The 23,868-nt window shown below is 38.5% G+C and overlaps 1 protein-coding gene across 1 annotated transcript; it reads right to left on the reverse strand.

Moving 5' to 3' along the window:
* Positions 1-9,380: 9,380 nt before the first annotated feature.
* LOC109236721 (pentatricopeptide repeat-containing protein DOT4, chloroplastic-like) lies at positions 9,381-14,887 on the reverse strand. Its single transcript, XM_019402930.1, has 2 exons — positions 12,989-14,887; positions 9,381-9,518 (listed from the first exon to the last, which is right to left on the reverse strand). Exons 1-2 carry the CDS (start codon positions 14,885-14,887, stop codon positions 9,381-9,383), a joined length of 2,037 nt encoding a protein of 678 aa, XP_019258475.1.
* Positions 14,888-23,868: the final 8,981 nt, after the last annotated feature.

Here is a 23,868-nt window from a genome sequence, read left to right on the forward strand (position 1 = left end):
TGGCGTTATCGAACCGCCTTTGTAAAACTACCAATACGGCATGTCGCCATACAAGTTGGTATTTGGGAAGGCGTGTCATTTAACGGTAGAGTTGGAGCATAGAGCTTGGTGGGCGTTGAGACAGTTGAATCTTGATATTGAAGCTGCGGGAACAAGTAGAGTAACGGAGTTGCACAAACTTGATGAGTTTAGATATCACGTTTTTGAGAGCAAAAGATTATACAAGGAGAGAATGAAGATGATACATGATAGAAATATTATTGAGCAGAATTTTAAACCCGGAGATGCAGTACTGCTATACAACTCAAGACTGAGGTTATTTCCGGGCAAATTGAAATCACGATGGTCAGGNTAACGCCAGGGTTAGCCAGGCCTTAGGCTGGCTAACGCCAGGTAGGTATTTTTTTGCCCTCTTTAAGTTATTTCGTCCTATTTTGGTTGACACAAATATCACAAACACGCCCTCACTCACTAAGACACTCTTCAAGCAAACCCTAACCTCACTTCCATCAAGAAATACCAAGTTCTACAAGAAATTTCACAAGCACACAAACACATTGCACAAATTGATTGTTCACCCACACACAATCACCATCCACACAGAGGTCAAGCTTCATCTTGCTAGCCATTCACACTCCTCCGAAATTCTAAGTCAATCTACTCCTCACAAAGCTTCAAAGGTATGATTCTATCTCTTTTCTTGGTAATTTCGAGTTAGGTACATGTGTTGAGTGGTGGTTGTTCTTCATTATTGGTTATTCTTCTTTGTTGCTTATGCTTCATTAAGGATGGTTGTTCTTCATGGTTTTATGGTGTTTGAGTGCCCCAATCCCATGAACCCCTTAGGAATGGTGCTGAGTTTTTGAAAATCTATGGTAGTACGGAACTCCCAAGCCGATTTGGGAGGATGAGGCAATCCCTCAAGTCCATAAGAATTCCTATAGCACTAGTGCTCGTCAAGTGTTCGGTGAAATGCCTCAATGGCATTCCTAGTCCCCTTTGGAGCCCGAGTCTCCGGGATTGGTAATCTAGTGCTATGTAAACGTGTACCACATTAACATCTTAAGTGTGGGGTGGCTCACAGGTAGCCAAAGTGTTGTTGTTTGATTCTAATGTTAAGAAAGTGTGAGGTGAAGTCTGAGTAACCTTGGCAAGTTGGGGGAGCTGCTGTGTGTATTGTGTAATGTAGCATTATCTGACTATTGCTCGTTTGTGTAGGAACGAAGATGCCGCCCATAAAAGACACAGGCAAGGGAAATGCTACTTCATCGGCCCAAGATAAAGCAAATGCGACCTCCGCACCTCGTCCAAAGAAAAGAAAGGGGGGAGAAGCTGCCTCTAGCATGACTGGTGCCCAAGCGGTGGCAGCTATAGCTGCCATGCGTACACAACCCCCAGGCCAACTGGAATTTGGCATAAACAGCATACCTCCACAGAAGAGGGATTGGTACAAGCGCAGTAGGCCTAAATATATCCATCCGGAGGGGGCTATACAGGAACGCAGTGTAAAAGCAAAGTATCCGGCTATTTGGAAAGGCATCCAGGATCTGGGGTTGAGCTATGTTTTTAAGAACACAGGGGACATCAACCTCAACTTAGTTAGGGAATTCTATGCAGGGTTTGACCCAATAGAGACTAAAGAGTTGGTGCCAATCCGTGGACGCCTGATTGATTTTTCAGCCAAGGCCATATGTGATATTTTGGGTGCTCCAAATGTTCCTGTGGAGCCACTGGAGCAATTCATTCGCAGGCCTACTTATAGAGAGTTGAGGCACATGCTCTGTGGGGTCGACTCTACTACTGCATGGGTTTGGGACAAGGAAATAAATCGTCACAAAAGGTTCCCCAAAAAGAAGATGAAGGCGGAGGCTCAGGTGTGGCTCAAGTTGATAAACCCACGGCTCCTACCGTGCAATCATGACACACTTGTAAGCCGTGTGAGGACCTGTGTACAGTATTTCCTAATGACAGGACAGAGAGTGAATGTGGATCACCTGATTCGCCACCAGATGGCACAAGTGAAAATGAGTAAAAGGATTGATCGAATGTCATTTCCTAATTTCCTGACTCGGTTCCTGCTGCATGAGAGGGTTGAGGTAGAGCCTGATTGACCACCCTATTGATCAGCTCATCCGACAAACCGACATCACTAATCTCCGGCTGATAGGCGAGGCTGGGACACTGACAGGTGCTGAGTACAATGCGTGTGATGACAGTTTCATAGCTGAGGAGAGGACTGATTTGGAGCTGCGATACCCGCTCAATGCTCATGCTCAGCAGCTGGTTGGTGTAGGAGAGGGATTCACACTCCCCTCTGATGAGGATGTCAACACACCGGAGCAGTCTGAGGCTGAGCCAATGCAGTCAGATGGTGAGGAAGATGGTGATGATGAAGAGGACGAACATGATGAGGAGTGGAGAGCGTCTGAGGATGACGACACTGCTTGACCAGGGAGTTTCTTGCACCCTACTCTTTTTATTTTTGTCGTGTCTAATTGTGCATGCACTGAAGACACTGCATGATTTAAGTGTGGGGTGAGAACTTGTAGCTATTGTTAGTCGTTAGCATTTGTTTTGTTTTTATTGTTATTGTGTTTTCTTTTTACTGGTAGATATTAGTAGTTGTTAGATTTGTTTTTGTCTTTAGAATTTGCTAGAATTTGTCTTGTTTTGTTTTTAGGCAGAAATTAAAAAAAAAAACAGAAATAGGTTGGACTCTTCCCGACGATGGATCTCCTAGATACTTTTCTTGAGGGAAGCAAGTCCAAAGAAAATACCAAAAAGATTCTTTCTTAGGTAATGTAGTAATTCCCCCTTGGTTTTTCCTTGGGCTGCGGTTCTTTTCCAAGGATTTTTAGTTGAACCGGGTGTAGGTAGTTTTAATCTTTAGGAGTAGCAATCACGTGGCTAAGCACTTAATCGCAGCAATTTCTCTGAGCTTTGTGATGCCTTGAGAATAGTCAGTACTCTGGATGAGACGCTTAGGCTCAATTTTTGACTCTAGGATAAGTACCTTAAATCGTATGTTCTTAAATTTGCTTAACTGCTTTGACTAGAGTGTCGGGATAGAACTAATTCCGAATGAGTTATGTGCCATGTCTGTGAGGTTTGCATATGTTTTGTGCATTGCATTTGATGTCTAGAACTTTCCCCGTGTGTGTGCAAAGCGAAATAGCAGTCTTGTTCAGCTGAGAAGTGATATAAGCAGTTCTTTGTTAAGCCAGATATATATAAAGTACCCACCTATATGTATCGTAGTTAACCCCTTTGAGTCTATAATCCTATTTCTTTGGTAACCATATTTCAAGTCATACCCCGTTGTTTGAATAGACCATATATTTGAACCTTGTCACCTCTTGTAAGCACTTGAATTGTGATGAATTATGAAAAAGTTAAAGTGTGGGGTGGTGGTTTGGCTTTTGAGTGGAACAATAAAATAAGGAGAAGGGTACACCGGATGAAAAAGAAACAATGTGTCAATAAAAGCCATTGGGATAGAAAAAAAAAAGAGAAGAGAAAAAAAAAGTGTTTATATATATATATATGTATAGTAATGTATGAAGAAAGGAAGAAAAAAATACATAAATCCTGATGGTGGTGGCATTGATGTATTGGTTCTTAAAGAAGTAGGGGGTGAAATATAGTGAAGTAAGGTGAAATCATGGTTTGGCATAAGCATGGGATTGAAGGTTGAATTATGTGTATTAAAGTACTTAAGGGAGGTGTAGTCACTTATATCCAAATGTATCCTACCCAACCCGCAACCTACATTACAACCAATGAAAGTCCTAATTGATCTAGACTGAATGAACTCGATTAGTGAAGTATTACACTAAGGGAAAGCTTATGGTACGTCATTTGGAGCATATGAATGTTATTTCTGAGAGCGAGTGAATTTTTCCTATCTTGAGTTCCTACGTTATTAAACTTCATGGTGTGTGGAACTAAGCTCTTTGATTAGGTGAGGGCACATGATTCATAAAGGAAAGGTAATATTGTTGACCTCCATGTTAGAGTAAGTAAGTGAATTATAAAACAAGCAGGGTATTTGTGAATCGATTATTGAGGTGAGGATGTCACGCCTTTGTGCTTAAACTATTTTAAAGATTCTTGGTATAATAAGTTAAGGGAATTGCTTAATAGGTTGTGTCCATAAGTCTAGCTTGATTGCTTGAGGACGAGCAAATGTTTAAGTGTGGGGTATAGATGTGTGGCTATAATTCATGATTTTTACACATTATATGCTTTGTGTTTTACATGCTTTAATGTTAAAATACACTTTGTTTGAGCGTAATGGAGGCTATTTATGTGTAGGTTCATCGAAAATGAAAGTAGAGCTAAAGGGGTGCTTAAACGTCGAAAGTGCGCTCGAGAACGGTGAAAAGGAGAAGCCGAGCAAAAACCAGCTCGACCAGGCTTTAGCCTGGTGAGGCCAGCTTAAAGCCAGGCCTAGCCAGGCGTTATCCAGGCGAAGCCAGCTTAAAGTTAGGCCTAGGCTAGCGTTATCTAGGCGAAGCCAGCTTAAAAGCGAGGCCTAGGCTGGCGTTATCAAGGCCTAAGGCCAGGCCCAGTCCGAGTTTTGAAGGTTTTAATTGTTTCCAGGCTTGACTAGAAGTTGACCTACACGTTTAGGGCTTGCCCCGAGCATATAAATAGACCCAAAAACGCCACTTTGAAGGACTTTTGCAACCAGAGGCAAGAATAGCTCGTGGAACACTACTTGGGAGTTGGAAACATTGATTCTACATCTCTTTATCCTTACTCTGTAATTTAATTATGCAAATTACTTTGGATATTTGTACTATGAGTATGAGTAGCTCAACTCATAATCAAGGATTTTGATGGAACCTGTTGAAGGATGATTTTCTCGTTATATTAATATAGATTTGCCATAGTATTATCTCTATTTGTTCAACTATATGCTTATTGTTGTTGATTGAAGGGCCCTCAATTAGCGGTTCCTATTTAGTGTGCATTACTCGGGAGAGAGTGCATATTTAGGTAGTTGTTGAACATCATCACTCCTAACGTATTTGAGGGATCAATACGAAGGGTTTAAAGGTGGGATTAGGGATAACGAAACCTTGGGTGCGATCTATGTGAGCTGTAATTAAAGTTAGCTAGCGTAATTCGGGAGAATATGTCTAGGATATTGTTGTAATTACTTAGGAAAGAGTTACGACAGTCAGAGTGTTCATGATCGATAGACAAGTCTTAGGCAAATTTATAGCAAACATAGCGGAAAGGATTCCGACAACAGGGGAAATCAGATCCGTAGATCATTCCCATTCTTGCTTACAAACCGTTTATAGTTAGTTCTTAATTACGTCATTTTTATTACGTAATAATTAGTTAATAAACATCCAATTTGTTACTCAAATATCTCCGAAGATTGAATACGTGAATTTCTGTGAGTCCAATAGCTGTGATTGATAGGTTAATTCCCTGTGGGATTCGACTCCGGACTTGTTAACCGGAATATATTTACAGCGACCGCTTTATCCTTTTTATAAGGCATAGTTGGACGTGATCAAGAAGCTTGAGCAAACGTTTGCTTAAATATTACAATGATAGGGGAGTTTAATGTAGATGTGAGGTAATATGTTGCAGTTAGAAGATGTATAGGTGTAATCAAAGTTAGAGTTCTATGTCTATATTACCAATGCGGGCAGTCTTATTTTACTGTATTCAGATACATGAAAGTGGAAGTGCAAAATTTGTTTGCAAGTGATACATGAAAGTAGAAGTGCACAATCAAGATGGCATTTTACTAAATATTTATTGTGCTCTGAAAGAGTAATGAAATATTGTTAAGATTATAATGTTAATGATTAAGTTTGATTGGCATGGTAGAGAAATATATGTAGTATATTCGTCCTGTACTGCAATTTTTTTAGGTATGCGACATATTAGTTCAGCAGTTTTTTCACTATTCGACACATTGTAGGCTGTTTTTCAGTATGTTGAGCTTTAATTCATTTTCTCCAAGCCCCTGCTCCATTCCAAATATGCATGCATATTATCAACCTACATGTAACCAGTGGCGGAGCCACATATGGCTCCTAAGGGTGTCAGTTAACACCCCTTTGTCTTGAATTTTGACAGTTTTTTTTTTTTTTTGTATATATACTTATTATATATTGCATTATCTTGGCTTATTTGTGTATTTACTTTTTAAAATTTTGATACCCATGTATGAAAATCCATGCTCCGCTACTGCATGTAACTATAATGTATTTTTTTGCATTGTATGAGTTTCTCATGTAAAAATATAAACTTTATTAACTTAATTATTATGCCTTCAACAGGCCCCTTGATCACATCCAGACCTGAAATTTCATGGGCAAGCACGTGAAATTTTTATTATAATAGATGAGATGAGGCTCGAACTCATGACCTCTGTTTGTTCCGATAGCATATTGAATTATATGATTTCTAAAAACTTAATCGACCGGAGAAACCACACTCTATTAACTTAGTTATCTCTTCAATGTGCAATCATGTCTCGGGAGAAAATAGTCCTTTGAATTAATCTGCTGATATAAATTGAGAGTAAACAGATTTCATGTCTATGACATGACAATAAAATTAAACTTACATTTAATTTGTATGCACAGAGAATACATATCTAGTACAAAGATTGATGGATTAAACATAGCTAGTTTTGAACAGAGTGACCAATCCCAGGACTATGACCATCTACATTTCTTGGTGGTGGGGGCCTAGATAACGGTGGAACCTGACTTGGTGGTGTTGCAGCTGGCGCAGGCTCCTTCTCTAATGCTGCGGCATTCCTTGTTGTATAAGGTTCCGAGTTTCCACTAGTTTCTGTTTTTGATGTCTTTTTATAAACACGAGGTTTCAAGAAATCATTTCTCTCGATCTTGATGTTTCTTCCCTCAATAGATTGAGTAATATGAGAGAAGATCATAGCAAGGAGAAGGATGGCAAGGCTCACTTTTGTGTGAGCCATGAAAGGAAACGAGAGGAATAGACTCTAGGGAAATGAGATTGATGGGGAGTGCTTAACCTCTTTTTTCCAAATGGTATTTATAGGACAATAGCTAGTTGGAGATTCACTATGTATAAGAATAAAAGTTGTGCCTTAGTTTGCAAAACGGGAATGAGATGTTAGTGGAAAAAACAAATGTAATGCGCGGTAAAAGTTGGCAAATGAAGTGGAGCCCCGGTGTAACTGGAAAAGGTAAAAGTCCGCAAATATAGTCAGTAAGCTGTGTTAAACTATTTCATCAATTCATTTACAAATTTAAAACTATTAGAGAAGATGCATTTTTATTTATTTATTAACTACTATATTTTTATTAAACAGACTTCATCATATTCGGGCTTGGTTTTTTTTTCATAGGCCAATTATGTAGAAATATTATTTGATAATGAATGACAGTAAAAATTGAATTAAGAATCTGCTCAAATATCATGTTGAATCGGGTGAAGGTTAGTTTTAATAAGCCATGCAAGGTTCTGTATCCCATAGTTGCAGACTTTTTAATTGAGATAACCTACTTCTTAATTAGTGAAAGACAAGCATGGAGGCATCTTTTGCTAGCCCACTAGCCGGTGAATTTAAAGAAGGTTGACCTTAATTAATTGTGTTATACAATAACAAAATATTAGTACAAGATATATAATTAATTAAACTATGTATGTTATGCGCTCCACTGGCTATCCTCTCTGCTGTGTCCTTTTTAATTTGATCAGTTGAGCATGCTGATAACTTTCCAACTGGGGAATCTGACTGACTATATTTCATGTACTTATTTCCGGCTTACCTACTTAATGTTAACCAGCTCTTGTACTACTTGCTGCGGCTAAATTGGCAGTGGTAAATATCAAAGCTACTCGCGTGGTATATCCTTTTTGCTGCTTAGAATATCTGCTGCTATTAATTAATTAACTGTACCTAGTATTTGTACCAAATCTCCATTGTTGGTACTTAGAAGGTGTTGAAGATGACAGAGTTGGTCTACTTGATTAAATTGGTGATTGAGGATCGTTCATGTTAGCATTTGGAGATTTTGTTTCAAATTTAAGGTCATTTGGAGTAGATTTGAGATGGTTTGATCGAATAGCATTGCAATTTCAAAGAACAATTTGTTGCACATATCAATTATGTCAATTGGATAGACTTCGACAATTTAACAGATAGGTCGAACGCAAATAACACAAAGTCATACAATAGAGTTTGGTACACAATCACAATGTCATGCCAACAGGGTTGAGTTTATGAATAATTAACAATATAGGTAGAGTAAATATAGCATAAAATCTGCAAATTCGGTAGAGAAATCGCTAACAAGCAATAAGTGTGTGTAAAGCTGGATGTCATTTTCTAAATACATTCAAAGACGGGGATAATATTTAAGGACCGGCTTCTTACATGGCTATTTATGTCAATCAGCCCAGAAGAACTAATTAGGAAAAATAACATTGTATAGATACTCTTAAAATAATAGTCGAAAAGTGTTTATTTTTTATGTGTATATACATTTCTGTATGTTATATATAAAATAAATATGTATATATTTTATATACTTTTTGCAATTATCGAATATAAATAATTCCAGCTACGAGCTAAAAGTGAATTTTGCCCAACTAACTAGGCAGCAATAAGTTGGGTCATGATCAAATTTCGCTGGGACTTGGCTAGGCTTCTACGAAGACCACACAAGGCGTTGAAAGTTGGCCACATGAGCAGAATGCCTGACCCAAGATTTTTATGGGCCAGAAGGGAAATGGCAAAAAAAGTTCTCATCAATGGACCCACTTTTGTACCTCAGGCTAAAGGGGCAATGGGCCTTTAGTTATCCGCATACATATATACTATTGAAAATCTTATTACGAAAAATATTCATATTTTAGTATTTACCCTATCTAAACACATTTTAGTTATAAAATATATACAATCCATCTTAAAAGGCTCCCAATCCATTATTAATGCCTTCAATCAAGGAATTGCTAATAGATTACTTACAAATATTACTAATTAGTAATAGAATTTACTAATTAGTATTACATAGTAATACCAGAATATTTACGCCCTAAATTAGCATTCCATTTGTAAACTTACGTGCAGATGTTCTTATTTTCGTTAATTAAGCAAAAAAGTAAAGAAAAAGAATTGAAAGAGAAGTAAACAGAAAATTATTTCATCTGATCCTCGCATCAGAGTGTTATGACCAAATGGCTTATTACAGTTTACGAGAATTCAATGGAAGTTCTACATCCATTTCTTCAAATTATGGCTACATCTACAACTCAAGTAAAAAAAAATGTAAAAGGATATAGATGACAGAATTACATAAAAGCAAAGCTATAAATACTGCAAATAAACTAAATTTCGCGAATAACTATGAAATATTTTATTTGGAAGCATCATTGGAAATTTCGGCAGTGTCTTTAGTAGCAGGATTGAGTTCATCCCAAGCTTCAATCCAAGTGACCATAGCATCAGCAAGCTTCACAAAATAAGGATCAATTTTGCCAAGTTTTTCATTAACCTGTTTGACCATTTCCACATAGCACTTCTGGACAGTGGTATGATTTCTACTCAGTTATATACAACTATAATATCATACCACTTAAATATAATTTTATACAAATTTTATAAAATATATCTTTTGTATATTTTGTATCTGATTTATACATAGTAAAAATAAATTTCATACAACTAAATATATATTATACAATTTATCTACAACTTATCTACAACTTTCATACATTATTTCTACCCAGTTATATACAACTACAATATCATACAACTTAAATATAATTTTTATACAATATTGTTCAACTTTCATATAATATTTATATATAAACAACAACATACAAGTTTTCTACAATTTACTACAATATCGTAAGTATAATGTATGTCATGTCGTCTTCTTCTTCTTCTTCGAGTTTCAATCTGAAATTCAGCCAAAATCAAGTCTAATCTTCACCAAAACACCCTCAAAATTGAGATATAAACTCCATAATAATATTCTTAATTGTTTGCAACAACACCCAATCCAAACAAATAATGGTTTTTGAAAATCCAAATTCGAATTCAAAGCTTCAAAGCTTTTTAATGGCTGTCAATGGTGGAATTGCTGCTCTCTTTTCCTTTGCTTTACATTACTGGAATTAAGGATTGAAAGATATAGAGAGACGTAGAGAGAATTCCCAATTGTTTGCAACAACACCCAATTCAAACAAATAATATTTTTTGAAAATCCAAATTCGAATTCAAAGCTTCAAAGCTTTTTAATGGTTGTCAATGGTGAAATTGCTGCTCTCTTTTCCTTTGCTCTACATTAATGGAATTAGGGAGAGAGAGAGGGAGAGAGAGAGAGAGAGCATGAGGAAGAGAGAATAAGGATGAGAAATAATTGATTCCTAATATAAAGGGATACTCATTTCATTCCTAAAGTGTATATAATTGGAAAATTTGTATATAGGAGGTAATTAAATTGAAACGTGAGTAGGGAGGATAATAAAGTTTTCAATAGTGCATAGGTGTGTAAAAATCCAATCAAACAAATATGAATGGACCCTTTGCTAACCGTCTAGTCAATAGGAGAAGGAACCAAGAGCCCTATCCGTATGAAAAAAGCATTCATCCTGAATTATCTTTCTCGAGAAAAATATCTATAAATTGATCCCTATCACTCGGACAAGGTCTCTACTTTTCACGTCCCTTTATTTAAGAGGTGAACCGTGTTGATAGAAATCGTAAAGACGAGTATACCTCGTCGAGGGTAGCATTCATGACAATAATCACTACTTTCTCCTAAGGGCATGGTAAGACTTTGTTCTTGGAAAAGCAATGAACCTAAGGAACAGACCACTATAAAATTGCTGAAAATAGATTGACTAAGAAAGATCAATACTTTGAAATATACTATAACAATAACAACAACAACAACAACAACAACAACAATAACCGAGTAGTATTTTACAAGTGGGATCTGGGGAGGGTAATGTGTACGCAGACTTTATCCCTACCCTGGAGGGGCAAAGAGGTTGTTTCCGAAAGACCTTATGCTCGAAAGGAAAAGTAGGAACAAGTAAATAATAACAACAAGGCCAGGAAAATGATATCAACAATATAAGGAATACTTTGAAATATACTACGTACACATATTTTCACCTTTTGATGAGTTGGTATGTTAATTACAGGTATCAGCAATAGTGGAAGTGGAAGATTAAGGGGGGAGGGGGGGGAGAGAAAGGAAACACCTAGCCTTTACCATTTCCTAAACTGGACAAGTTTTTGTACAAACCGGTTAAAGGTCACCACGGATGTGTAGTGCAACTTATAAAAGGTTGGAACGAAGAAAAAGAAAAAGAAAAGATGATATAGTGCAACTATCCGCAATGCCGAAGACAGAGAAAGAAACTTAGCTAGTGTTTGGCTATAGATTCCCAAATTTATTTTGAAAAATTTGATCTGCGTGAATTTTGGTTTGATGATGAAAATGTATTTGGATATAAATTTACAAAACATATTTCACTTTTTTTTTTTTGAAAAAATATGAAACATGACTTATACCCACAAGTTCTAAAATCTATCACATATACCCAACAGTACCTTTATCAATAACATTTATTATATTATCGCAAACCATAGTCCTGAACATAAATAAATTTGGTACAAAATTATCATTTTTAAAATGAACTACATAATACACTATCAAATGACCGAGAAGACGAAGCAGCATTATTACAAAATAATAAATGGTGGTCTCTTTTATAAAATACAAAAGCTTGGGGCAATTTTTAGAAAATGTAATAGTGATATTTTTGGCCAAAACCAGCTCTTGGGAATCTTGAGCTGGTTTTGGGATTTAGGTTTTGGGTTTTGGGAATTTGCCAAAATGTATAAAATCTAGGGAATCTTACACAAATGTCCCAAATAAATCTCAGCTTACCAACCTCTAGCCATTAATCATAGACTTACCAAAACTAGCCAACCACATATAAAAATTGAAAACCTAAATAAATAATGTTCTTTCTCCCCAAGAATCACACACAAAGATCTCCTTCCATATTGTTAAGCGTGATCAACAATATTGGATGCAAGACGGGAAGAAATTTTCATGGACGAGGTAGCAAATAAGGTGATTAAAATACAAAAAAAATATACATACGAGATTCCAAAAATCTTAGCAAAAAGGACATTTTTAATGGGTATGGTTGAAATTTATTGATAGATAAGTCAATATACAAAATTTGAGGAACATTAGAGGTGATTTTGACTGATTGGCATCAAAATTCGTATTTAAAATGGAGTTCAAAAAAAATTTATGCGACACATGTATCAAATATGTATCACACACGTATCTCACGTACAGGTATACATGTACTACACATTTGCTACAAATATGATACATAAGTGATAGGCAAATGATACACAGTGTGATACACATATCATTTTTTTCCATGTTCATCTTCTACTTCGAGTTTTCAATTCAAACCACCTCAAAACTCTACCAAATCATCCCAAAATCGAGATTCAAGCTCTTTAAGATGTACCCAATCTATTCTAATAACACCCACTCAAAAGAAATTAAAAATTGACCTTTTGAGGCTACAAATAGCTAATTGGGTAATATTGGTAATATTTGACTAATATTAGTAATATTTTATGAATTGGCCAACTTTTGTAATAAGCTATTTATAAATGGACATAACTGATAGTTTCCCTAAAATCTATGGCCAAACATGTATTTGCCAAAAAATCCCAAATATATTTTTACAAAAATCTATGGCCAAACGGGTCCTTAGTCAAGTGTTCATGGCAAAGTAAATAAACACTTTTCAAGGACAGGCAAATATTTAGCATCTATAAATAACAGGGGCATGAAGCAATTTCAAGAAATAATATCTTAAATTTCACTCAAACGCTAAAACCTAATGTTGGGATTTTGAATCTGGTGATAATTTAGAAAATATTACATCTAATTTCTTGTTCTCAATTTCCTTCTACCCAGCTACAACCAGAATCCTTTACCAATCCCCTCGTCTCCATTATCTTTCTCACTGCAAGAGCATCACTTAGTCTTCCAGCTTTAGTATACAAATTTGACAATGTTATATAATGCCCTGGATTTTCAGGCTCCAACTCAACTAAATTCTCTGAAGCAAGAACTCCAATGCTCACTTTTTGATGTGCCAAAGCAGCAGCAAGTAAAGAACCCCATATATGCTTGTTCGGCTTAACACACATTTTTCCTATAAAATTTGTGGCATCTTCAAGCCGACCAGCTCGTGTTAGTAAATCAACAACACAAGTAAAATGTTCCGTTCTGGGGTTCAATCCAAATTCCTCCACCATTCTGTGAAAAATATCTAGCCCCTCATCAACAAGTCCTGAATGACTGCATGCTGAAAGAACTGAAGTGAATGTCAAAGCGTTTGGTTGAATGCCATAATGACTCATCTTTTGTAGGAGATGCAGGGCATCTTGTCCCCAACCATGCATTCCCAACCCACCAATTATTGTATTCCATGACACTATATCTTTATGAGCCAAATGAGAAAATACAGATAAAGCATTTCCAATGCACCCACATTTTGAATACATGTACATAAGTGCATTCCAAATGGGAGTGACGTCCCACAAACTGCTCCGCGATATATATGCATGAATTTGTTTTCCGTACTTAAGGTCACAAACTGGCAAAACACTTGAAAGTGTAGTCTCATTAATCTTAATTCCCATAGGTAGCATTTTCTTGAAATACTCCAAAGCCAAGTCTTTCATCCCCAGTTCAGAGAAACCATGAATCATGGAATTCCAGGCAACAACATCAGTCTTATCCATCAATTCAAAAACATGTCTTGCATCTTGAATCCTCCCACATTTAGCATACAGAGTTAGCAATGCAGGTCCAGAAGATCTATAAAAAGCAAAGGGTGATTTGACTTTAATCCCGTGTGCATGAATCTCCTGGGCACTCCTTGAGTCCTCGATAAGCTGGCACGACGCAAGTACACTGGAGAGACAATCTAGGTCAGGACAAACTTCTCTTCTATTTATCATCTCCCTAAAAGTATCCAACGCATTATTTTGATCCCCAATTCTTGAATAGCCTGATATCAAAGTCGTCCATGATATTATACTTGGTTCTTTGATAAGCATAAATATTTTCCTAGCCTCATCACATCGACCCATGCGACAATAAGCATCCATTACTGTGTTCAAAGTGACTATATCTGGCTGACAACCTTTCATACTCATTAAACCCAACATATCTACAGCCAAATCAAGTAACTCATTAGATACATATCCCGAAATAATCAAATTCCACGAAAGCAAATCTTTTTCTTGCATCAAATCGAATACCCGTTTTGCGCTCTTAATATCACCACATTTTGCGTACATATCAATTAAAGAATGGCCAACTTGGAGATTCCATTCTGCACCACATACTACTACATCTTTGTGTACTTGTTCCCCAATAGCCAGGCTTGAGAACTTTGCACAAGCCTTCAGAACAAGAGGAAACACATAGCCATCAAGTATTATACCATCTAGTTTCATCTCCTTATAAGTACTCAAACATTCTTCAATTAAGCAGTTACGTGAAAAATATGATAACATGGCCGTCCAAGCAAAAACATTTCTTTGAGACAATTTGACAAACAGGTGGCGAGCAGATTTTATATTGTCACACTCAGCATATAGCTGTATCAATTTGGTAATGATGAACGGATTGTGGCTTTGACCATGTACGACAATTTGTTGATGAGTTTGCTTTCCTTGCTCTATTGCTTTGAAAATGCTGCAGAGTTGAAGTAAATGGCTTATTTCGAATGTCAAGAATGATCTCACGTTGGTTGCTAGCACAGATGAAAATTTCTTGTAGAAGCTCCATACTCTCATCTATTTGCAATACTGACCTTGAAGATCAACTGAATTCCTAATATGATACAGGAGTTTGAGCCCGAACAGGAAATTTCCAAGTAATATGTTACTGGAGTTTTACAAGAACTCAACCTTTTTTTCCCTCACTACGAGAACGTTTATATACTTCCTAACGTGTTAAATAAATACTTAGTTGTAGAGAGTTCGAAAAACGTAGGTAACAAGTTTATATTTCTTGTAGTTATATACAAATAATATTGTATACATACGTATATACATACTAGTATTTATAGACGTGCGTTGTACGTTAATAATGATACATGATGGTTTAAATATTTGCTTATATATAACGACCCGGCCTGTCATTTTGACATTTTACGCCCCGATCCCCTATTAACTGTTTTTCCCGTGTTTATTTCTGCTATTGTGATTTGCCGGGAAGATTCGTTTTGAGTTTCGGAGTGTTTTGGGACACTTAGTCCCTAAATGAGAGCTTAAGCTTTAGAAATTGGACCGTAGTCGGAACGGTGTGAAGACGGCCTCGGAATGGAATTTTGTCGATTCTGTCAGCTCCGTTGGGTGATTTCGGGCTTAGGGGCGTGTTCGGAGTGTGTTTTGGAGGTTCGTAGCTTATTTAGGCTTGAAATGCCGAAAGTTGAATTTTTGAAGTTTCCGGATCGATACTGAAATTTTGATGTCGGGGTCGGACTCCGATTCCGAAAGTTGAAATAGTTTCGTAGTGTTGAATGTAACTTGTGTGCAAAATTTGGGGTCAATCGGACATGGTTTGGTTGGTTTCGGCATCGGTTGTAGAATTCTTGAGATTTCAAGTTCATTAGGCTTGGATTGGAGGGTTTCGCACCTGCGGAACTTGGACCGTAGGTGTGGCGCCGTAGAAGCGGTTTGGCAACCGCAGATGCGGTCTAAGGCATAAGGGCAGTTGGTCGTAGATGCGGCTCAAGGACCGCAGAAGCGGAACCGCATCTGCGAGGTAAGGAGCGCAGGTGCGGAATCTGGTGACTTAATGAAATTCCGCAGGTGCGGAGTATGAGCTGCAGGAGCGGGGCCGTAGGTGCGGTGGACCCCTCGCAGAAGCGAAAATCGCTGGGCAGAAAAGAGTGAAATCAAGGGTTTGAATTCATAACTTCTAAAATTGATTTTGAGCTCGGTAGAAGGCGATTTCTTGAGAGATTTTGAAGGAGAACTATTGGGTAATGAATTCTAACTCTAATTTGGTTCTAATACATTAATCTATCGTTATTTTTCTCATCTAATTAAGGAATTTGAGGGTAGAAGTTTGGAAATGGGGGAAAAAGTTCCCCAATGGAAAATCTGAGTTTTGAATATGAATTTGACGTCGGAGGGATGATTTTTGTACGAGTGAACTCGTGAGTGAATGGGTGTTCATAATCCGTAATTTTTACCCGATTCCGAGACGTGGGCCCAGGGAGGATTGTTGGGCGTTTTTCTATTTTCTCACCTTAGCTTCGATTCCTTTAGCTAAATTAGTTGCTTGTAGTTTTATTTACATTATGAAATTGATTTGATTAGATTTGGCCACTCGGAGTTGGATACTCGTGGCAAGAGCGTGATTTTGGATTGATTGAGCTTGGTTCGAGGTAAGTGGCTTGCCTAACCTTGTGTGGGGGAACTCCCCGTAGGATTTTGGTACTGTTGTTATATGAATGCCATGTACGTGAGGTGACGAATACGTACACGTGCTAATTGTTGAAAAACCCCGTTTTCATTAAGTAACTATCTATGTTTTATTTTAATTGAGCAATACTTGTGTTTGAAGTCTCCTGTTTAGCTTAGGAAAGTATACTTATGTGACTTAACTGTCTTATCTGTTTTAATTGCTTACTTGGATTCTGTGTAGCATGTTTAGAGTAGAATTTTCTGTTTCTTGATACGAACTTGAATAGAACTGTAGATTTATTTCTTGAGACTGTTGTGTGTTTACTTTAGGACTACGGGACGGTATCCCGGGAGATCCCCCTGCACATTTATATTTGGGACTACGGGACGGTATCCCGGGAGATTCCCCTGTACTGGCTATTTACTTTTGGACTACGGGACGGTATCCAGGGAGATCCTCTGCACATTTACGTTTGGGACTACATGACGTTATCTTGGGATATCCCCTGTTGCTATCTCTGCTTACTGAGTTAATTCTTTCTGTGATTTCATCTTTATTTGACTGTTAGCATCTTTACTTATACTGTCACATTTCATACTGTTTTACCTTGTTATATATATAACTAGTAGGGCCCTGACCTTCCTCGTCACTACTCGACCGAGGTTAGGCTTGGCATTTACTGGGTACCGTTGTGGTTTACTCATGCCCTTTCCTTCACATGTTTTTCGTATGCAGATCCAGGTTCTTCTGCTCGGCCATACTATCCGTGAGGCGAGGCGACCCAGAGACTTCGAGGTATATCTGCCGCGTCCGAAGACCTAGAAGTCCCTCTCTATTCTCCCTTTAGCTATAGACTTCTTGTATTTCCTTCTGTTTAGACTTTTGGAGTTAGAACACTATGTATTTTCTTTAGCTTGTGGTTCATGAGATTCCGGATTTTGGGAGTGTTTTGTGTTCAGTGGGAGAGAGTGATATTGTACATGCCGAGCGACATTTCAAACTTCTTTATTATGTTACTGTTGATACTCAATTTTTCCCTCATACACATATATACCTTCAAAATAGTGCATGAGCATCACCAAGAATTTTTTCATAATCTTTTATAATTTTTACGGGCTTTTAATTAATTTATTCCTGCATTTTTATATAAATAATTATTAATTGCATCACAAATAATTTTATAATGATTTATTATTTAATTTATATCCATATTAAGCTTTATATATATATATAATAATATATATATATATATATATATATATATATATATTATATATATATATATATATATATATATTATATATATATATATATATATATATTTGCATCCTTAGGCTAAAATTGCATATTTGCAATAATAGCCTATATATATGCATAATTACATTATTTACACAAAAAAAGACTTTTTATAATGTTAAGTAATTATTTTAAATCATTTTCATGCACAAGTGATATTTTTCTTATTTATTTATTATTTTTTATAAATTAATTATTTGTTAAATTGGGTATTTAAATAATAACCCCTTTTCCTTAATCATTTTCGGACCTAACCCAATTACCCCAGCCCAGTTACTTAAACTCCTAAGCCCAACACCCCTATACACCAGCCCAAAATACCCCAACCCAGACCGAATTAACCCAACCCCTAACCTGGTCGGTACCCGTCTGCTATAACCCGCCCCGGTCCCTTTTTAAATCCCAGCCGTTGATCTTTCAAGATCAACGGCCCTCATCCCTTCTCCCTATTTTAATTAACCAAACCCCTAACCCTAACTCTCATTCACCCAAACCCGCTGCCTTGTTATTCTCTCATCTCTTCCCCTTCTCTCTTTGTCAAACCCTAACGCCGTCACCCAATCTCCCCTTTGATTCCAACCCAAATATGGAATCCATCAACGATCTTCTTACCTTACTCATCCTATCTCGCTACTGGCTACCCATTTATGGTGTTACATAATTGCTTGCCTAACATGGCAATCGGATCTCTCCTATTGTGAACCAAATCTGGTTCAAATCTTTGACCTCTTTCCAACCGTGTTCGTTCTCGTCCAGATGATCTCTAGAGGAAAGTACAGGCAAGAGAATACTCTGTTGTTGATCATCTGAACAAAACCCCTGCTCAGATTTCCATTCTGTCGCTGCTACAGAATTCTAAGACGCATAGGAAAGCGTTAATGAAAGTGTTGAATGAAGCCTATGTGCCCAACAACATCACCACTGGAGAAATGGCCAACATGGTAGGGCAAGTACTGGAAAGCTACAAGATCACCTTTCACGAAGATGAATACCACCTGAAGGACTAAGTCACAACAGAGCATTGCACATCACAGTACAGTTTGAGACAAATTCATCGCCAGAGTCCTAATAGATTGGGGTTCAAGCCTCAACATTTGTTCGTTGACTACTTTGAAAAGGTTGGGTAAAGATTTCTATGAAATACGAGCAGGGAGTATGAATGTGAAGGCATTTGATAGGTCTCAAAGGGCCACAATTGGAGAAATTAACCTTTGTTTGCAGATGGGCCCGACTTGTTTGATGTTGAGTTTCAGGTATTGGACATATCTGCTACGTACAATCTTTTACTGGGATGACCTTGGATACATGCAGCTGGAGCTGTGGCTTCTATGCTACACCAGGACGTGAAGTTCGAATGGAACCATCAGGAGGTAATCATTCATGTAGATGGAAGTAATCCCATTTACACCTGTCAAATCGTCCCGGTTGTCGAGAATAGAAGAAAGTTGGGTGGAGAAACTTATCACCGCATCGAGCGTGTCAATGCAATTGAGAAAGATAAATGGTGGAGCAGCAAAATAGAAAGCATACTGGCATGGTCAGGGTATGAACCCGGTAAAGGTCTTGGTAAGAATCTCCAGGGTATCACTAAGCCAATACAACCAAAGCGTCACGGAACCACCTTTAGACTTGGGTATCAGTACGCCTGGAAGGAGTATGATGATTGGTCGCCACCATGGCGTGGTCCCTATTACCCTCTTAAGCAGCCAGTGCCGCATCTGAGTCAGAACTTTTATCAGGTCGATACAATATGGGGATCTGAAGAAGAGGAAGCTTTGGCTGGGCTAAGGAACCTGTTTCTAGAAGACGAAGATATGGATTGCAATGCAATAGTTGAGGAGGAGGAGGAGGAATAAGACCTTACCATTCAGACCATGGAGAAGGGAGTTGTTCTCAAGAACTGGACTGCTGCACCGTCCCGGGCCCGTCGAGTTCCTGACACTGTTATTAGTTATCCTGATAAACCAACGACTATGACATGTAATGAGACAACGCAACATAAGGATAGTGACTCGTAAGAAGAAGATGAGATACCTGAGGAAGTTATCAGAGAAGTTGAGAATTTTGAGAATAAGCCTAAGTCCAACCTGGACGAAACCGAGACGGTCAATCTGGGAGATTCTAAAACCATCAAAGAAACTCGCATAAGTATTCACCTGTCACCGTCAGAGAAGAAAGAATACACTCGTTTCCTGAAAGAATATGAGGATATTTTTGCATGGTCATATGATGACATGACCGGTCTGAGCACATCCATAGTGGCTCATAAGTTGCCTACCAACCCAATGTGTCCGCCGGTGAAGCAGAAACTCAGAAAGTTCAAACCAGACATGAGCCTAAAAATCAAGGAGGAAGTCACTTAAGTAGATCAAAGCCAAAGTCCTCAGGGTAGTTGAGTACCCAACCTAGTTAGCCAACATCGTACCGGTTCCGAAGAAGGATGGGAAAGTCAAGGTGTGTGTTGACTATCGGGATTTAAACAGAGCAAGTCCCAAGGACGATTTCCCACTGCCAAACATGCACATTCTGATCGACAATTGCGCCAAGCATGAACTCCAATCCTTTGTAGATTGCTTCGCGGGTTATCATCAGATTTGGATGGATGAAGAAGATGCAGAGAAACTAGATTTCATTACACCGTGGGGGGTGTACTGCTACAAAATGATGCCAGTCGGTCTGAAGAATGCTGGGGCCACCTATATGAGGGCCATGATGACCATCTTCCATGACATGATACACAAGGAAATAGAGGTATATGTTGACGACGTCATCATCAAATCCAAGAAAGCTATAGATCACATAGCAGACTTGAGGAAGTTCTTTGACCAGTTACGGAAGTACAATTTAAAACTGAACCCAGCAAAATGTGCATTCGGGGTTCCTGCCGGAAAATTTCTGGGATTCATCGTCAGCCGCCGAGGAATCGAGTTGGACCCATCAAAGGTTAAAACTATCCATGAATTACCACCACCAAAGAACAAGAAGGACGTAATGAGTTTCCTGGGACGTCTCAATTACATCAGCCGCTTCATAGCACAGTCCACGGTAATATGTGAACCAATTTTTAAAATACTGAAGAAGGATGTTGCGACCAGTTGGACTGAAGATTGTCAAAAGGCTTTTGACAAAATTAAGGAATACCTGTCCACACCACCAGTCCTAGTCCGCCGGAACTTTGGAGACATTTGCTACTCTATTTGTCCGTACTAGATTGGGCTTTTAGCTGTGTTTTGGGACAACATGACGAGACAGGAAGAAAGGAGAAAGTCATATATTACTTGAGTAAGAAGTTCACACCTTATGAAGCATGGTACTCTCTGCTAGAACGCACTTGTTGTGCTTTGACATGGACAGCTCAGAAATTGAGGCATTACTTCTGTGCCTATACCACATACCATATATCAAGGATGGATCCTCTGAAGTACATCTTTCAGAAGCCTATGCTACCGGGAAGTTGGCCAAGTGGCAGATATTGCTGAGTGAGTTCGATATCATCTATGTAACCCAAAAGGCAGTCAAACGACAAGCTTTGGCAGATCATTTTGCAAAAAATCCTGTAGGAGGAGAATACGAACCACTCAAAACGTATTTTCCTGAAGAAGAAGTGTCATTCGTAGGAGAGGACATTGCTGAAGCCTACGACGGCTGGAGGATGTTTTTCGACGGAGCCGCAAACTTCAAAGGAGTGGGTATTGGAGAAGTTTTGGTGTCAGAGACATGTCAGCATTATCTGGTATCCGCAAAGCTTAGGTTTCCATGTACCAACAACATGGCAGAATATGAGGCTTGCATCATGGGGCTCAATTTGGTCATCGACATGAATATACAAGAGTTGCTGGTAATTGGTGATTCGGATCTTCTGGTACATCGGGTTCAAGGAGAATGGGCTACGAAAAACACCAAGATACTACCATACCTGTATCATGTGCAAGAACTGGTGAAGAGGTTCACGAAGATAGAATTCAAACATGTTCCAAGAATCCAGAACGAGTTCGCAGACGCACTGGCTACTTTGTCTTCCATGATACAACATTCGGATAAGAATTTCATCGATCCTATTCTAGTAAGGATCCATAGTCAGCCAGCTTATTGTGCTCATATTGAAGAAGAAACGGACGGAAATCCATAGTTCCACGACATCAAGGAATATTTGGCAAAAGGAGAATACCCAGAGCAGGTGAACCATACTCAAAAACGCACACTGTGTAGGCTGTCCAATCATTTCTTCCAAAGCGGAGGAATTTTGTATAAGAGAACACCTGATCTAGGACTATTAAGGTATGTTGACGCCAAAGAAGCTTCCAAATTGCTCGAGGAGATACATGCTGGAAGCTGCGGTCCACATATGAACGGTTTTGTTCTAGCCAAGAAGATACTCAGAGCCGGATACTTTTGGATGACTATGGAAACAAATTGCATCCGGTACGTCCAGAAATGCCACCAGTGCCAGATACATGCAGAGATGATACGAGTGCCGCCAAACGAACTCAATGGAACAAGTGCACCTTGGCCTTTTGTTTGCCTGGGGAATGGATATCATTGGTCCGATCGAACCCACTGCTTCAAACGGGCACAAGTTCATTTTAGTGGCCATTGATTACTTCACAAAATGGGTAGAGGCTGTATCTTACAAAGCTATAACCAAGAAAGTCATCGCAGATTTTGTCAGGGATCGTATTGTTTGTCGATTCGGGGTTCCCGAGTCCATCATCATTGATAATGCCGCCAATCTCAACAGTGATCTGATGAAAGCCATGTGTGAAACTTTCAAAATCAAGCACAAAATCTCCACAGCATACATGCCTCAAATGAACGGAGCCGTGGAGCTGCCAACAAGAACATCAAGAAGATACTAAGAAAAATGGTAGAAAATTACAAGCAATGGACGAGAAGTTACCATTTGCCTTATTGGGATACCGTACCACAGTCCGCACATCAACTGGGGCAACTCCTTATCTGTTGGTTTATGGTACCGAAGCTGTCATTCCCGCCGAGGTAGAAATTCTTTCTTTAAGGATCACACAAGAAGCCGAACTCAGTGATGCAAAATGGATAAGGAGCCGCTATGAGCAATTAGCCCTCATAGATGGAAAAAGAATGAATGCAGTGTGTCATGGTCAGCTTTATCAGAACAGAATGTCCAGAGCTTTCAACAAAAGGGTCAAACCAAGACAATTCACACCGGGGCAGCTGGTGCTAAAGCGAATCTTCCCGCATCAAGATAAAGCCAAAGGAAAATTTTTACCCAATTGGCAAGGGCCCTACATGGTTCATCGAGTACTAACAGGAGGAGCACTCATACTTGCAGAAATGGACGGAGAAATTTGGTCGAAACCTATCAATTTAGACGCAGTCAAGACATACTATGTTTAGATTGTTTACATTTCTTCATCTGATGTAACTGAACTACGCTTGACCTGATTCCCGTTTAAGAGGGCATACGTAGGAAGCCCTGTGGGTTCGGTCACATCTTAATAAAATCTTCATTTGCCCAGAAACAGAAACTGGGCAGAATTTTGAGGAGGACCCTCAAAATTCCGGAGCAAGTCCAGCCGACGTCATCATATGTAAGACAGTCAGAGAATTGGTTAAGTAACTGAGGCAGAATTTTGGAAAGGATTCTTAAATTTCCGGAGCAGGTCCAACGAACTTCGTTACATGCAGAACGGCCGAAGGATCACTTACTAAACTGGGGCAGAATTTTGAGGAGGACCCTCAAAATTCTAATGCAAAGAAGCCGCAATGTCTCTAAAAGTGTCGCAGTCATTAGTTCATTTAACTTAATTGATATTATAAACCACTATATTTTCTAAAATAACTCTATTTCATCAAATAAGTGCATATTTTTCGAAAACTTTATTTCTATGGCAGCCAGGTGTTACCCAGGGTAACTCGAACAGGATCTCCAGAGCAAAGCAAAGCAAAACAAGCAGACAAAGACATGAACCAACCTCCTCCGCAAAACTCACGATTTTTCTTTGGATGCAGGAACAAGGAATAACCACCAGTACGTGCGCCTTATAATCATTACCGTCATAACAACCAGACCGCCAAGCGCAAATAT

The sequence above is a fragment of the Nicotiana attenuata genome, unplaced genomic scaffold (assembly GCF_001879085.1).
Source record: "Nicotiana attenuata strain UT unplaced genomic scaffold, NIATTr2, whole genome shotgun sequence".
Classification (NCBI taxonomy): Eukaryota; Viridiplantae; Streptophyta; class Magnoliopsida; order Solanales; family Solanaceae; genus Nicotiana; species Nicotiana attenuata.

Excerpts from the sequence above, each read along its gene's own strand:
- LOC109236721 (XM_019402930.1), bottom strand. The coding sequence starts at position 14,887 with ATGAGAGTATGGAGCTTCTACAAGAAATTTTCATCTGTGCTAGCAACC. Across the intron at positions 9,519-12,988 it reads AGGATTCTGGTTGTAGCTGG|GTTAATGAAAAACTTGGCAA; the intron begins GTAGAAGGAAAT and ends ATGGTCAAACAG.